The 17,500-nt window shown below is 37.1% G+C and overlaps 1 protein-coding gene across 1 annotated transcript in view; it reads right to left on the bottom strand.

Moving 5' to 3' along the window:
* The window catches only part of LOC125659861 (collagen alpha-5(IV) chain-like), a 70,365-nt gene that overhangs the window by 54 nt on the left and 52,811 nt on the right, over positions 1–17,500 (bottom strand). The window contains exons 29-40 of the mRNA XM_048891655.2: positions 13,415–13,548; positions 12,302–12,608; positions 11,886–11,936; positions 10,433–10,618; positions 9,903–10,036; positions 9,047–9,191; positions 7,711–7,839; positions 4,916–5,123; positions 2,672–2,784; positions 2,357–2,562; positions 1,816–1,902; positions 1–999 (exon numbers count right to left, since the gene is read on the bottom strand). The exon at positions 1–999 is cut by the window's left edge and continues 54 nt beyond it. Of these exons, the coding sequence (XP_048747612.2) occupies positions 748–999; positions 1,816–1,902; positions 2,357–2,562; positions 2,672–2,784; positions 4,916–5,123; positions 7,711–7,839; positions 9,047–9,191; positions 9,903–10,036; positions 10,433–10,618; positions 11,886–11,936; positions 12,302–12,608; positions 13,415–13,548 (1,952 nt within the window). The 3' untranslated portion in view covers positions 1–747. The remainder of the gene's footprint in view (positions 1,000–1,815; positions 1,903–2,356; positions 2,563–2,671; positions 2,785–4,915; positions 5,124–7,710; positions 7,840–9,046; positions 9,192–9,902; positions 10,037–10,432; positions 10,619–11,885; positions 11,937–12,301; positions 12,609–13,414; positions 13,549–17,500) is intronic.

Here is a 17,500-nt window from a genome sequence, read left to right as displayed (position 1 = left end):
GTTCAGAATAATGTACAATAAAAAATTATATCACTAAAATTCTTCTTTACTGCTTGATTTCAATATCAAATAAAAGTTTAAGATGAACCATTTTAAAATTGTCATCAATTTGTAAAAATTATTTTTTAATAAATGATGGATTTTCAAACTTTACGCACAGATACAAATATTCATATAATAACAAGGTTATGTTAGATAAGCTGCAGTGAAGACATTCGTGGGAACAGCCCAGTCTCGACATAACATGTATCGCTCATCAATTTACAGTCATTCTTTAATCACGGACTTGAGAGTTATGAGTATCTACAGATGAACTCACGAATCTCTTCAAAGTAGCGAATCGAGTATTTATCAGATTACAGCTAACTAATCCTGGCAAAAACTAACAAATGAAATCTCATTAAAAGCTATTGACAAGTAAAACCTCTTATAAGGCACAAAATGTACATGTTTCTCAATATTGAGCAAGAAATATCTACACTTCATAGCACCATGTGAAATCAGACAAACACTAAGAACACAGAAACAGATAACTGAACATGAATGTCATAATTCATAATCATTTACAACCAAGCTCAAAACATACATCATATACACATCCACTTAATACATTAGAAAGCAATTTTTCGATTCTTATACCTGCTGAATATAGACAAAAATAAAGACAATTGCTGCATAGTCTTGTATCACCTGGAGTCTGTGATGGCAATACTGCTGAAAGAACAATGAGTATTTAATGAGCGCCCTCTACTGGCGTGTACAAACTCGGCAACGACTAATACGAGACTCCTGACTGCCAGCTTTCAATGTCTCTGATACCGGAGTTCGGAACTCATCAAAAGATCTCAGTGTAGCCAGCCAGAAGCTGTAAGAGGTGGCGTAATGGTTGCATTGACCATTGCCATGACACTCGATGAAGGGTGTGGCCCGGAAGTCCTCTAGACAGGATCCGGGTGACTCTAGTGCCTGGCCTGCTCCTCCGCCCCCAGCTCCAGAGGTCTGCAAATGAGAAATATCTCTTTTTAAATCAACATCTTCATATTTTGATTCACTTATTTTATCAAGGACTATCAAATCTATACACATGTACATTATCATAGATGTTATTGGAGTCATTTCATAGTTTTCTGGATTCAGTAGTGTTGCACGAATCTGCTTGACCTTCTATGACCTTCACCCTCTACCATCTCAATCATACAGTTTTCACCACCCTATGATGCTACATCATTCTGTGGATGTGCAATAACAATGAAGGAGATATTAGACTGAAATATAAATCCTGGACCCTTAATATCTAAAAACTGAATTATCTGACATTAATGGCAATTAATCAAACCTGCTTGCATGGCCACTGAATGTCAAATTGGGGTTCTAATACACTCAAGAAATAAATTTCATTTTTGAAAATACATGAGCCTCAGGGTATATGTATATGACTATGAATTGTGACATCATCACGCTGGCATAGCATTAGTGCTTCACGAAAAGTATGCCAGCATGAAGTGTTGCAGTTCATACCCTCATGCGTCTTCAAATATGAAATTTATTTATACATTCTACTTTCATTTCTGTGAGAATTCTCTACATTTATCTGTATTCAACTGCAGGGCATTGATGAAGAGATGACTATCATTACAATTTGTAGAGATATAAAAAATGTTGGGAATGTAAATACATGTATGCATACAATCATGAGCTGTCATATTTGTTCAACAGTGTCTAAAGGCAAAGTTTATTTTAATGGTGTCTATAACATCACATGCAGTGTATAATGTGCTTGGTGCACTGAAATTAAGTAATGTCCATCTTAATTACCATCATGAAGCTGTACCCTGTCCACAAGCTCCGGAATCCATTTGGACAGTTGGGTATTGAGGTTGCCTGACTATGAACAGCTACAACCTAAACAAAAAAAAACAACCTTGATTTAAAATCAAGCAAGACAGAGGTATCCTACTTAACTTATTTTATCATCATCTAAAAAACCTCAAAGATGACTTGAATGTGAAAGTTTAATTACAGCGCATTTTCATTCAAATACAGCTGAACTTTATAAAACTAGGATACCTTTAGTAACATTAACCTTATTTCTTCTTTTCCTATAAAATACTAATAAAAGCATTTTCATTCGTATAATAAATTATGATGACAGTTAAACATTTTTAATTTCTCATTGGAAACACTAGTTTAGCTGCGCTTGTGAGGTGAACCCATTACTAACCAGTTTGTCTGTTCAAAAGATTCTTCATTATCCACGAAGTTCCTCATCTTTACTACGTGAGGATTTACAAATAAACCATAAACCCTTCGCTGGCAAAGATGAAGGTTCCTATATAGCAGTTCTGTCTTTACGTACCTCTGATACAGTTTCACAAACGGAACAGCGACTGATGTATCTTGAGAGTGCTGGGCCCGTGACCGGATTCATCATGGGCAGCATGGGTTCTCGCGTGGACAACCAATAGCTGTAATCGTTTCTCCAAGCAAGGTTACATACATTATTGATGTTGCAGAACATTACAGGCATTGTGCTGAATCGCCGCAGACAACTGCCAGAAGTACCTGTAATTTAAAAACATATGGAATATTTTCTTTCCCCGATATCTGCAAATTTCAAGAATACATGTAGGATTACTAGTAACATGGCTGTGAGTGACCTTTTTACACTTACCGAGATCCTGTCCGTGACTCCTGCCATTTCCGATAACATGAACCAGCGAGTAGCCATCCCAGAGTTTAGTGGAGCCCTGCGGACACTGTGGGACCACAGTTGTCTGACTGTGTCTATGGAAAGAAAGGGAGATAAGTCAGTCAAGCTTTCAACCTTTATAAAGTAGCATTCCCTGCAAGTTTGCCAAAAATTGGGATTGAATCATGGTTTAAATTTTCTATACAAGGGTAATCCAAACAAGGGGTACTGTGAGCTGACCCCCCCGCTTACCCCAATCTCCCAAAGGGTGTTGTTAATAGGTATAAATTACCTCTTTCCGGAGTGTAAAAATATGGTATGCCTTTGTAGAAGAAAATGGAAGATATAGTCTGAACACAATTCCTTGGTATAAACCTATAATTTTGACCTTGAGATCAAAGGTCAAGGTCATGAAGAGGTCATGAATGTACATGACACGTAGTCTCATGGTGATACACCCATGTCTTATGGTATGACTATGTTAAAACCCTATAATCAATTTTGACATTGAGGTCAAAGTTCAATGTCATATAGAGGTCATGAAGGTACCTGACACATTGTCTCATGGTGAAAAACTCATGTGTCAAATATGGTATGCCTATGTCAAAGAACAAAGAAGTCATGGTCCTGACACGAATCCATTGTGAAAACCTTTAATTTTGACCTTGAGGTTAAGGTCATATGGAGGTCATGAAGGTACCCGATCCATCGTCTCATGGTGATACACTCATATGTCAAATATGGTATACCTATGTCAAAGAACAAAGAAGTGATGGCCCGGACACGAATTCATTGTAAAAAACCTTTAATTTTGACCTTGAGGTCAAGGTCATATGGAGGTCATGAAGGTACTTGACACATCGTCTCATGGTGATCCACCTGTGTGCCATATATGGTATGCCTATATCAAAGAACAAAAAATCAATATATGCACCCAGGGGTGCATAAGCCGAGTTGCATGGGATACATTGTAAAGTCAGGAATGATGTGGCATATTTATAATTGTGAAGAACTAATTTCAGTTTTAAACTTTTCAAGTTACTGTCCAGAAACCATATTTATCTGAAGTTTTCAATCTATTTTTGGTCACTGTGACCTTGACCTTTGTTCTCCAAAATCAATAGGGGCCTTGCTTTGCTGGTATCCAACAATACAACCAAGTTTCATTTGATTCAAATTAAAAATTTTCAAGTTATTCTCTGGAAACCAATTTTTTTTTTAATTTTAAATGTATTTTCGGTCACTGTGACCTTGACCTTTGACCCATTTTATCCAAAATCAATAGGGGTCTTCCTTACCTGGTACATAACAATATCTTTAAGTATCATTTGATTCGGATTTAAACTTACTGAGTTATCATCCGGAAACCAAATATTTCTGAAATTTTCATTCTATTTTCGGTCACTGTGATCTTGACCTTTGACCTTTTTTCTCCAAAATCAATAGGGGTCTTCCTTACCTGGTACCCAACAATATATCAAAGTTTCATTTGATTCAGATTTAAACTTTCTGAGTTATCATCCGGAAACCAAATTTTTCTGAAATTTTCATTCTATATTCGGTCACTGTGACCTTGACCTTTGTTCTCCAAAATCAATAGGGATCTTCCTTACTTAGTACCCAACAATATATCAAAGTTTCATTTGAATTGGACTTAAACTTTCGGAGTTATCATCTGGAAACCAAATTTTTCTGAAATTATCATTCTATTTTCGGTCACTGTGACCTTGACCTTTGACAATTTTTCTCCAAAATCAATAGGGGTCTTCCTTACCTGGTACCCAACAATATATCAAAGTTTCATTTGATTCAGATTTAAACTTTCTGAGTTATCATCCGGAAACCAATTGTTGACGCCCAACCGCATCACCAAACCAATAGCGGAGTTCAACTTCGTTGCAACTCGGCTAAAAAGTTATGGCCCGGATACGAATCTGCACAGATGGACAGACAGATAGAGTGATTCCTATATACCCCCCGAACTTTGTTGGGGGGGGGGGGGGGTTGTGGGTATAAAAATACACTGATAAATCAGTGGTGTAGCTTCCATTGAGGCAACCGAGGCAGCTGCCTCGGTAAAAAAAGCACCTTTTACGTTGTTAAAATGTCGACAGCTTCTGGGGGCTGCGCCCCCCAGACCCCCTGCCTCGGTAATATTCGAACCCAAGCTACGCCTATGTAAATAGGAAAGATTGACAGATGTTGGATCTGTATTTACACAATTACCTTGCATAATAGATTCCATAGCCCTCCCCTACTGGTCCAGCAAGACCAGGTATTCCAGCAAATCCCTTTTGTCCTGGTAGCCCTTGGCGACCCTGTTCTCCAGGGATGCCATTAAGTCCATTCTCTCCTCTAGGTCCTTTGAGTCCAGGCTCACCTAAACCTCCATCCGGTCCGCTGTAACCTGGTTCTCCACGATCACCAATCACCCCTTTTTAAGTATATCATACTTCCATTATAGCACTTGTGTATATATGACATTTGTATTTTTTGAAAATAAATTTGCTTACTAGAATTACAAAATGTGTTGATAGTGGATGGAAATTTTTACATGCAAATGAAAAGGTTATGAATACAAAAATATTTCCAGATCTGTAAATGTGAAAGATGACTAATTAATCATTAATAAATGAAACAACCCTCGCAACTAAAAGTCACCACACAATTTTCATTCACCTCTTCCTGAATTACAAAATGTGTTGATAGTGGATGGAAATTTTTACATGCAAATGAAAAGGTTATGAATACAAAAATATTTCCAGATCTGTAAATGTGAAAGATGACTAATTAATCATTAATAAATGAAACAACCCTCGCAACTAAAAGTCACCACACAATTTTCATTCACCTCTTCCTCAGTTGGACCATTTCATCTGAGATAGGCACTCAAGGCCATTAGTTGATCAAGCTATTTCTCACAACCATACCATTTCATCTGAGATCAGCACTCAAGGCCATTAGTTCATTAATCTTTTTCCCAAAACAAGACCATCTCATCTGAGATAAGCACTCAAGGCCATTAATTGATTAAGGATACTTGTAGATGATTTACTTATCTCTCCACTACACCAGTAGATGATTTACTTTTCTCACATTATCACCATGCAGTGTGAGATCGACTTTACCCACGCAAGACAGCCATGTGAGATTTTTCTGTCTCGCACAGCTGCAACGTCATTTGATCGTGACATCATATTTTCTGTAATTTACGCTACTTTTTTTGCATTGTTTTCTTTAAATTTTAATGTAGTATAGCTTTCTGGTGGACAACCTTGGGTTTTTTAGTTTACACTTTTAGTGTAAACCATTTTCGGGTATGCTCTTTCTGCCTATCTAATTAGTTTTTGCATCAAAGTTCAAATGAGGATTTTGATAATTTAGAATTTTCTGAAAGCTCCTAAATTTATGTACTAAACTGAAGGTAAAATGTGAGAAAAATAATCCTTCATTATTTACTCGTGTGGGATGGGGAAATTCCACCTCTGGAACAAGATTCGCTGTCTAGGACTCTGCAAAGCCTCGTCCTAGACTGCGAATCTTGTCCCCTCGGTGGAATTTTCCTATCCCACACTCGTACTAATGAAAGATTCTATTAATCTCTCCACTATACTAGTAGATGATTTACTGATTTGTCCACTATACTAGTAGATGATTTACTTATTTGTCCACTACTCCAGTAGAAGGTTTACAATATATCTATTTCCCCCATTACTTGGTTGACATGGTTTACAGTGTACACCTATTTCCCCATTACTTGGATTACAGTGTACACCTATTTCCCCATTACTTGGTTTACAATGTATACCTATTTCCCCCGTACTTGGTTTACAGTATATACCTAGCTATTTCCCCCGTACTTGGTTTACAGTGTACACCTATTTCCCCATTACTTGATTTGCAGTGTATATCTATTTCCCCATTACTTGGTTTACAGTGTATACCTATTTCTCCATTACTTGGTTTACAGTATATACCTAATCCCCATTACTTGGTTGACTTGTTTACAGTGTACACCTATTTCCCCATTACTTGGTTTACAGTATATACCTATTACCCCCATACTTGGTTTACAGTGTACACCTATTTCCCCATTACTTGGTTGACTTTTTTACAATATACAGCGATTTTTTTCTACCCACTGGTACTGGTACCGGTACCCACTCAATTGGGAAAAATAGTGTCAAAATCGAACAAATTGGGAATTTTCTACAAATGTATCGGCAAATGATTTCAACTAAAAGAAAAGAAAAAAGAGAACAAAACAAGAAGTAGTCATCTCTTTACAAACTTTTTTACGCTAATATTTGCTGTTGTGAGACATAAGGAATCGTCTTAGGCTCGTTTTAGAATCGTCGTAGTTCTACAAAACATGCGCACTGCCATGATCTGTACTTTCGATTTAATACCGGAAGTGGACATTTTAATTAATTTGTACAACGTTTCAGACTAAATAAATTACAATGTCAGCAGTCTATATTTCGGCAAGTAAATTGGGAATATTTAGTCTCAAAATTGGGAAAAATCAATGGTTTTTGACATTGGGAATGGTACCGTTTATCGGTACCAGTTATATAAGGAAAAAAATCGCTGGTATATACCTTTTCCCCAATTATTTGGTTTACAGTATATACCTATTTCCCCATTACTTGGTTGACTTGTTTACAGTGTACACCTATTTCTCCATTACTTGGTTGACTTGTTTACAGTATATACCTATTTCCCCATTACTTGGTTGACAGTATATCCTATTTCCCCATTACTTGGTTGACAGTATACACCTATTTCGCCATTACTTGGTTTACAATGTATACCTAATTTCCCATTACTTGGTTGACGTGGTTTACAGTATATACCTATTTCCCCATTACTTGGTTGACGTGGTTTACAGTATATACCCATTTCCCCATTACTTGGTTGACTTGTTTACAGTGTACCCCTATTTCCCCATTACTTGGTTGACTTGTTTACAGTGTACCCCTATTTCCCCATTACTTGGTTGACTTGTTTACAGTATATACCTATTTCCCCTGACAGTCCTGTCAATCCTGGTTTCCCGTTAGGGCCTCTCTGTCCTTTGCTTCCCTTCTGCCAGGGCTCGGGTTGTATTACTGGTTCACTTGCAGGATCTCCCTGCATTCCAGGATCTCCTGCAAAACAATAAAACATCCTTATTTAATCGATGGTTCATTCTGTGGAATGCAGTTGTAAATATATTTGGGATTCTTGTGAGAAATGAATCTACAATACATTTGGTCAAAACCAGACATCAAGGACTTAAAATGTAGCACAGGCATATTTCAATCTTACTAGTCTGTACTGTTAGATTTTGTACTGGAAAATGAAACTTTCAGTTGAATAAAAATTCAATACCCTACTTCTACTCATTGAAGATGATGCCAATGCATACAACTCTCAATAAACCACCACCTTTTGTTCTTTTGAATTGATGGTTTTATAACAAATTTGGTGATGAATTGAATTTCCACCATCTTGGGGAGAATTAGTTACTATTTTTGTATATGTAAGAGTTATCTTTTCTTTACGTACAAACTTAAGGTAAAAATATCTCGTATTTCCCCCCAAAATTAAATCAATGATTAAAATAGTTTTATCAATAATAAGGCTACATTTCAAAACAATACACATACAAGACACATATACACAGTATGTTCCAAGTTATTAAAAAACCTTGTCCAGTGTCGGTATTTAGCACACCGCCTGGCTGTTTCCTGGCAGGTGACCAGTCATAAGCTGGACAAAGATCGACAACGAGTAATTATTCACCCTTTGCAGCCAAAGTATCACCCGTTGTCTTCCTTTTTATGGACTTTTCCCATAAAACAGTAACATAATTGGTGGTTTCCTGTTGTCTACATTTTGGACGGTTTCCGACTGGTATGTAATAATTTGCTTATTTTCTTTAAAATTAAACAATTTTAACTCTTTCGTGGCGAAGCCAGAGCTAAAGTAAAATATTTTTCTATGATGTAAAAACAAGATTACGGTTCATATTAAGTAATTATCTTGTTTATTTAATACTCAGTCTGGGATCCTTCTGCTCAGGTGTACGCCTGAGATCAATAATGACCAATTTTCCGCATCACTGATCACGTGCACTCATAGGGGTTTATCCAGATATAGACTTTTGTAATAAAAACACAGTGGCAAATGGTGATAGCGAATTTGGTGTTTTAACAAAAAATTTCATAGAAAAAAATGTGCTTTGCAAAATGTGGCGTTATAACAAAAATGGCGATTAATTCAGTAGCGATAATTTGAGAATTAACTGTAGATAGTTGAAATCTTTTAACGGGGTAGAGTGTTTTTTTTTGGGGTGTGTGTGTGATGGTATACCTTGGTCTCCCCTTTCTCCGACATTCCCATTAGGTCCATCGAAGCCTCTGTCACCAGGCACTCCTCTGCGGCCAACTTCTCCGGGAAAGCCTGCGTCCCCTCTACGTCCCACTTCTCCCGGCAAACCATCTAAACCCCTCTCACCCTAAAGTCAGAAAAGCATCCTCACTATTCTAGTGATATGTTATTGCAGATTCCAACAGCTGAATTTACTCATCTGCAAATCGGTTTTCACTCTCAACTAAAATAGTTTCACCAATCATAGCCATTAATTTGAACTTCATCTATATCTTTTGCAGCTATGACAGTCTTAGAATTGTCATTTTTTAAAACATGATTATATCATGTAATTTCTTCTTTCATTGATTGGAATAATGCACACACTCTCCAGGGGTAAAAATTCCAAGAGATATGCCGTTTAAGGAGAATATTTAGCAAGGATTTAATTTTGGCATTATTAGCGACAGTGTTGAGGTCGCTAAAATTGAATATTGCTAATATCTATTCCATATTGGAGGTAGTAGCTATCTTTATTGGAATTATGTCACTAAAATGAGCTCTAAATATATATACATGTACCCATAATTTATGGAAAAACCGATAATAAATACCACTTATACCGTATATAATTACAGATTACTTTACAGTAAAATGTAAACGGAGAGTATTACAAAATTTTTGTCAATTACATACATGTACTTCTTTAACACGGTACATGTAGCTGCATATCAAGAATTACTAAGCATTCTATTATAGGATAGAAATATCACTCTACATGACATGATTGCCTAATTAAATACATGCATCTTCACACTTGATTCCTAGGAAGTTATATTTTAATTTAGCAGAGTTTTACTTTGAACCCTTGAAATCCTCTGTCTCCTACAAATCCCTCTTCTCCTGGGAATCCTGGAAGTCCTCGTTCTCCCTTCAGTCCAGGAATGCCACCTAATCCTGGGTTACCAGGCAAACCCTTCGCTCCAACACGGCCTAAAAAAGTTTAAGTCTTTCAATTTGATCTATCAATTCACATCATTCACCATGCCTCTTGAACTTTTGCAACATATCTGCTGGTGATTCAATCAAACAATTTACATTTCATACCAACTATCATACTGAAGATTCCTTATTTTACATGAGTACTAATATTGTGAAATGCTTCAAGGACGTCAAATTTTCATCGTGATCATGAATTTGCGAGTGCATGGTCTATTATTGTTCAAGAGTTTTAACATGTATTTCAGTAATATGAAAATAAAAGCGAATAATTTGATTTTGCGTGTGGTTTGTCTCACGAAATTACGCAATAATAATTAAATTCCTTGCGTATATCTAGGAATCTACAATAATTGGTGCTTAACACCTTCGAGATATTTTTTCTTGTACCTTGTTCTCCAGGGTAACCCTCTTGTCCTCTCTCTCCTTTGAAGCCTTTAAATCCAGTCCGATCATCTCCCCTCATTCCCTTCAGCCCTGGGAATCCTGGCAGTCCATTATCTCCACTGACTCCCTTGTCACCAGGGCGACCAGGTACTCCAGAGAAACCTGGATTTCCAGGTTCACCAACCAAACCTAAAGAACAGAAAAAGGTCAAATGCAAAACTGTGTCATTTATTTCTCTCTTTGATAAGAAGCTGTTATCAAATTATCTCAACATCAACCCAAAGTGAGCACTGTTTTATCATGGTAATTATAACTTTACAACAATCAATCCAATCTAAGGTACTGAGCCCATGAAACGTGTACATTGACAGATCTTTCATCAAGTGTAAGAGAGGATATATATGATATGGAATAACGTCACATTTCAGAGTTCAGGTGTAGAAGTTGCATACATCACGGTAATCAGCAACAGAACAATCTGCTGCCGGCAATAATGTCCAGACATAATTCATCAAACAATGGTCTCTTGAAGAAAGATTTCACTTCAAGAAAGCATAACTAAGAAGCTAAATTGGTACTTTTCAAAACGTATTTCGCACCAACATCATTTTTATTGGTTGTTTGTTTCACATCCTGTTGAGAATTTTCACTTTTATTGAGATGTCACCAGCTGGTAAAGTACCACAAAATTTATACCTAATATGCTTAGCCCTGTAGTAGCGAGGGTTCTTTATCGTGCCAATGCCCGCTGCGACATGGGACCTCCGTTTATAAGGTCATATCCATAATACCCACGAATCTTACTTCTAATGCCAAGCATTTAGCGAAGTAGAAATCACTTTACCTATATTTACCATTGGGAACATGTACACCCAGTTTGATGATCCTTGTCTTACCAGTAATTGTTTTACCTTGTCTTTGAAAGCAAGACCTTGACCTAATGCTCTTTACTGGAGAACATGTATACCGGGTTTGATTATCTTAAAGCCTGAATTGTCAGTACTCTTTATCCTTCCCAAACAGTCTGATGGATGAACATGACAAACAACAAATAAAAACTGCAACATACTACAAGACACTATAAGCATCCAAATTCAAATTATAATTGCAATAGGCAAAAATAACAAATGCATTGTGATAAACAATACCTCCCTAATGTAGGGCAATACCACTGATATTCCATGGAAGTCGAGTTCAAAAAACTTATCGTTTCCTTTTTATGGCAAGAGTCCTCAGTTCTCTAGGACTCTATTTTTATTTTGGAAATTCAACGGAAAGTGTCCGTTGATTTCTTGGAAAATGTCCGTTTCAATGGAAAGTGTCTGTGTTATACCAATACACCGTGTATATTTGACCCACAAGTTGGTGACAGATTGTATACAGATATACAGATGCACTCCTGTATAATACATGTATAACCTATCTGTTGGGCATAGAAAAAAGGTCAATATCTTACCAAATGAATCTTCTCCAGGAAGTCCTGGACGACCAACAAATCCAAAATCGCCTGCAAAATAAAATTCATTTAACATTTAATACATCTGAAGATCAAGTTTGCTATGAATTTTGGTTGTCAGTGGAGTTTTTATGTGGATCGTGGTAATCCATAAATCCACTTTCTGAGTTTCCTTTACTGTCAATTTTAAATCAGTAAATATTGTATACAGGAAAAGTTTTGCCCCACTTTAATTTCACACATTTGATTTCCAAAATCTAAAATGGGCAAACATGACAAGATGATAGCTAATATTAGCTGTATAGATATATTTAAAACAAGAGAAAATTGTTCTCATCACATCTAGGCAAAAATAACATCGGGTGAAAGTTTTCCTGTATACAGTTGGTTATTTTTGTTCATGTGATTTCATCTACCTCGCTCCCCCTTTCTACCAGGTCGGCCCACTCTACCCTCTTCTCCTGGGATCCCAGCTTCTCCCTTCAGCCCATTAATTCCAAACCGACCATCAACTCCTCTCATTCCAGGGAAGCCTGGGAGTCCATCTTGGCCCTTTTCTCCAACAACTCCCTTAGGTCCATTCAAACCCGGACGTCCTGGGGCTCCATCAAATCCTGGCTCCCCAGGGGCGCCTGTCAAACCCTGCTCCCCAGGGATACCAAATAAACCAGGTTCTCCACGGAAACCTGGCAAGCCATCAGGACCAGGCAGACCAGTGACACCCTGTCCAACAAAACCACAAAATATTTAAACATTAAACAAAACACACATCAACAAATATAGAAACAATCTTATCTCAAATTTTTGGTTGTATCAGCCGTTTGAAAATTTTATAAAAAATCATTATTGTGCTGTATTTATGAGGGGGTAGGGGGTATTTAAGAAAATTCTGAATATCAAACATCTGCTCGAGTTCAAGGTAAATAAACTTGGAGTGCCCTGATGGATGGCTACACTGCTTAATGAATGTTGAGAAAATTACATTACAAGTTGTGAAATTCAAGTAAGAATATATTGCATATTTAATATGTATACCCGAACAATAACATTGATTATTAAACCGAAAGCAAAATAATACCTGCATTTATAAATTGTACAAATAATTCCATATGAGAAAATCCCAAGGTGTCAATGTTTATTTTAATTACTATCTGTTGATCATAACAAATGTTTTCTGATTGGTGAAAATGTTCATGAATTAAAAAACATCAGTATTTGAAATCTGATGGCCATTCCAGAGATCCTGTGTTTCGGGAACTCTATTTTTCATGCAAATTACTGATCAGAGAAGCATAATTCACATAAATTGATATCGCACGTGAATTTTAACATAAATTGATATCACACGTGAATTTTAACACGCAAAAATTAAACATATCAACTGGTTCATGATGAAAAATATCAAGAAAGGGGTGCTCACAAATAACAATTCATATATTTCTCCTGCACAATCAAAAACTGATTTACAGAACACAGCTTCATTTTTGGCAAACCCCTCTCTTTATTCTCCATATGATGCTGATACTCACCCTCTCCCCTGGAAATCCATCCAATCCAGGAATTCCGGTCTCTCCAACTTCTCCCTTGAGTCCCGGTGCCCCATTGCGTCCCTGTTCTCCTGGTATTCCCGGTATCCCAAACACACCCTGCTCTCCATCCAGACCTAATTATAAACACCAAAATACAATACAACCCAAACACCAAAATACAATGCTTATATTATGAACTGGAAACACACCCTGCTCTCCATCCAGACCTATACACCAAAATACAATGCTTGGGAACTGCATTTTTTTTTAAAAAAAAATAAATAGCATTTTGTCATGACACATCTGTAATCCTGCTGTGGCACTGTCCCAGCTAGGATCAAGATTTGAATTAAATATTTACCACAAGAGAGTTTAGTTGTGTATCAGGATTCTTAAAACCCCATCAAGATGTGACTTTTACCCAGTAACTTTTCTTTCTCATTATATATCTGGCCCTAGGATCAAAAGTTAATCTACCTATGCTGTTTTTCAGACCTCCCATATTGTATACAATAGTTGTAATGCAATACCTATGACTCATATAATGTGGAAAACAGTCCATCTATTATGATGAAAGATTGTTAAAAGATTATAAATGAAGGCTTGGACCCCCCCCCCCCCATCATACACTAAAAAATATTTTAAATGTTAAAAGCTGTGAATATTCACTAGAATATGTAGATCACCAAGGTACTAACTGAAAATAAAACACTTTGTTTCCTTTCAATATTAGATTCTGTTAGACATATCGGCTACTTGAGATTATAAGCGAATTAATATAGAATTTTGCTTTGGTCAGGAAATGAAGACATAATATTAGCTGTTTTTAGAAATAAACTTACTCGGTAAAACATATTTTTTAAAGAAGATTCCATTCACGTTTAGATTTTTATTGGCAAAGCACTGAGGAGGATCTTCTGCAATGCTCAGACATCAAAATTTTAAAGAAGATTCCATTCTCATAAACTTTTAGCATATATGTCTTAAAGTAACTTTTTATTATAGTTCTGCCTTTGTTAACCTAAGTTTAGTATTATTTCATGTCTTTTTAAATGTATATTTATTGTTCTTTGTTTTAGTTTGTTTTACATGTAAAGCACTTTAGGATAATTGTATTGATTAGATAAAGCTCTATATATGTGTACAATAATGAATAATATAGAGGGCCCGGGAAAAGGAAGGAAAAAGGGACTTTAAATGACCCTGGCTTTTCCTGAATTTTCTATGTGTAATTTACCATACACGTAAAAATTTAGCCGAAAAAATTGATAAACAATAAAAATTCAGTCTCTACACTAAACAAAACAGGTTTGAATATTTATTGCTGATCTTAATTTGCATAATATCAGTTGCTCAGAAAATTATGCTAGTTGCTTATTACAATGCATCTGTTCCTCCCATATGTTTCCCACAGACATGGTAACAGATTAAGGAATCAATAAATCATACTAAAACATTATATGTTACCGCTTCAATGCACTTCTGTTCTGAGGGAAAACAGCCCTTCAATGAGATTAAATCACCTTGAGACCAGCAGTGCTCCTCTAGTCAGCGACATGTAACAGAGCACGTCTGAGTTATGTTTTAGTAAACAGGAAACACAAAGCGCAGTATGATGACCCACATACATAATTACCAGTGATTACCAGTCAATGTATGGAAATAAACAGTGTGGGTGATATCTGCTCCAATGCAACATAAGCTCCCGGTGATGCTGACAATAGACATCCCTGACTGTGCATATATTGATGATTAGTGAGATTGTGCATATATTGATGATTTATGATACCAGTGATAGGATTTAGAGGCAGTGAATCAGAAGTATGAAGTCTGTTGTGCATCTATTTTTAATTTTGCTGTGTATGTATACATCTGATGTCTGCACTCAAAATATCACCACAGAAACTCCCTCTACTACAGCAGTAAACCAGGCCTGCAGCATCGTAGTATTGGGAAAGAAAATGAAACAAAACTTTAACAGTCTTTTCAACAGTAAAAACACCAAGCTGGTGAAAGTCAACTTTAGTTTTCAGAATGCTTCTTCAGGACCTCTGGTTGGACTCTCAGAAACAAACATTTTTCTACCCCTCACATGGACTAAAACCAAAGGTTCTGAGGGCAGAGGTCTGCTGCTACTCAAGGAGGAACTCATCTCTTTGTCTTTTTCAGCCCTAAGTTTTGGGGTGGAAAATTTTGATGTCAGCATTGCAGAAGATCCTCCTCAGTGCTTTGACAATAAAAATCTAAACGTGTCCCACCTCCAGTCCCAGCTCAGGGATCTGGTTCTGGGTAATTTAGACCTCACAGACACTACAGAGTCTCCTGAGGGACACAGAGTCTGCAATCAGCACATCAGGGATAATGGCCGGGGAGTGGCTGAGTTCTACTACATCTGTTGTTACAGGAGCGACGATGGCGGACTGAAATGCTCTGAACTATCTGAGGATCTCTGGCTCTTTGTGTTTTTTCGCATCATGATTGTCATTAACATTTTAGTGGTGCTTTACAGCCCTCTATTAGTACCAGAAAGGTGGTATCGTGAGAAGTACATTAATTTAGTGTATACCCACAAATTAGACAAAGAGGTCAAGGTGAAAATCTTGAAAACAGCAGTCAACACACAGCCTCCAACATCTCGTCCTAAAAATATGATTAGATTCAATGACCTAGAAAGCGATCCCGAAATGAATAAATTCAAAGACTTGGTCAAGGACTTGCAGGAAAATCAACCATACATAATGACCGTATCCAAACTTTTGTTTAAAATGAAGGCAGATCGTCTAATCCCAGCTAACCATGTACCCGTAGGAGTATTCAGGACACTGTATGACACAATAGTGAAATGTCGAGTGCGAGAGCGATATGCGGTAAATGACTGTTGCTATAGCAATATGTTTGGGACTTTTCAGCCATGTCGGAAGACCATCTTGTGGCATGAGTGCTTGGAGAAGATCATGATGATATTGCTTCTTATCCTCCTAGCGGTACCATGGGTTCTCCGACTCTACTTTTACTACATATACGAAGACACAAATAGAAACCAGCGGAGAAAGACAGCAGAGTCCCATGGTCTTCGTCCGGATTACCCAGGAAACCTCTTAGCTTACTTCAACCCAATCCATGGAATATTCTTATTTTGTTACATCACCTTATTTTTTGATATGATCCTGTTTGGAATTCTACAGAGGAAAGTGACTGAGCGATCTCGGTACGTAATCCGAAAATGCTTCAGGGACATGCGTGGGATGAACCGATCACAAGCATTTGGATACTGCATATTCACTCTCCTAATCCCGATAAAGAAGTTTGGCGTTTTCTTCCTCCTCATCGCCTGGATCTACTGGGCAATGGCCATCCCTGTGCTTCTACTTGTCATTGCATTTTATTTCATGCCTCTGGTTAACATCATGTGTCGTCTCATATTCAATAACTTAGAAATCATCCTTCCAATACAAAAGTGCTTTAGTCCTTTGGTCAAAGCATATCACCGCCTTTACAAAGAGGACTATAGTATCCCAATCCCAATATTTGTCGAAGATCATGTTGGGACACCAAGAAAACCTCGTTCGGGCTTTGATAAAGCAGTTAATATGGTGATCACACTTTTGCTCATTATATCCATCATCTCATTTACTGTATTGGCTTTGGAATTTCTGATCATAGTGGTAGAATACCTTATCTACCAGTTCATTGGACTGGTGCTGAACTGGGGCGTGTGGATGAAATATGTGACCCTGGCATTTATCCTGCTTATCTATGCTAAAGACTCTTTTGGGAGCGTCACTCAACGTTACCTTACATTCAATGAAAAACTTATAGCCTATCTAAAATCAAAAGCTGAAGAAAAAGTCAAAACGTTTATTCTGCAAGATCCGAAAGATCAAGGAAACAATGCTTTCCAAATAAATGTTGATACAGACACAGAACAGAACATTCAAATAAATGTTGAGACAGACACAGAACAGAACATTCAAACCGATGTTGATACAGACACAGAACAGAAATTTGAATTGTCTGTCCGAGATTCGCATGTGGAGTGGCAAATGCCTCGTGTAGTGCTTTTCTTGGACAATACTGATGTTTCCT

This window comes from Ostrea edulis, chromosome 9 (assembly GCF_947568905.1).
Source record: "Ostrea edulis chromosome 9, xbOstEdul1.1, whole genome shotgun sequence".
NCBI classification, from domain to species: Eukaryota; Metazoa; Mollusca; class Bivalvia; order Ostreida; family Ostreidae; genus Ostrea; species Ostrea edulis.
Note: the sequence above shows the minus strand (reverse complement) of the source record. Positions and strands in the feature narration are given on the sequence as shown.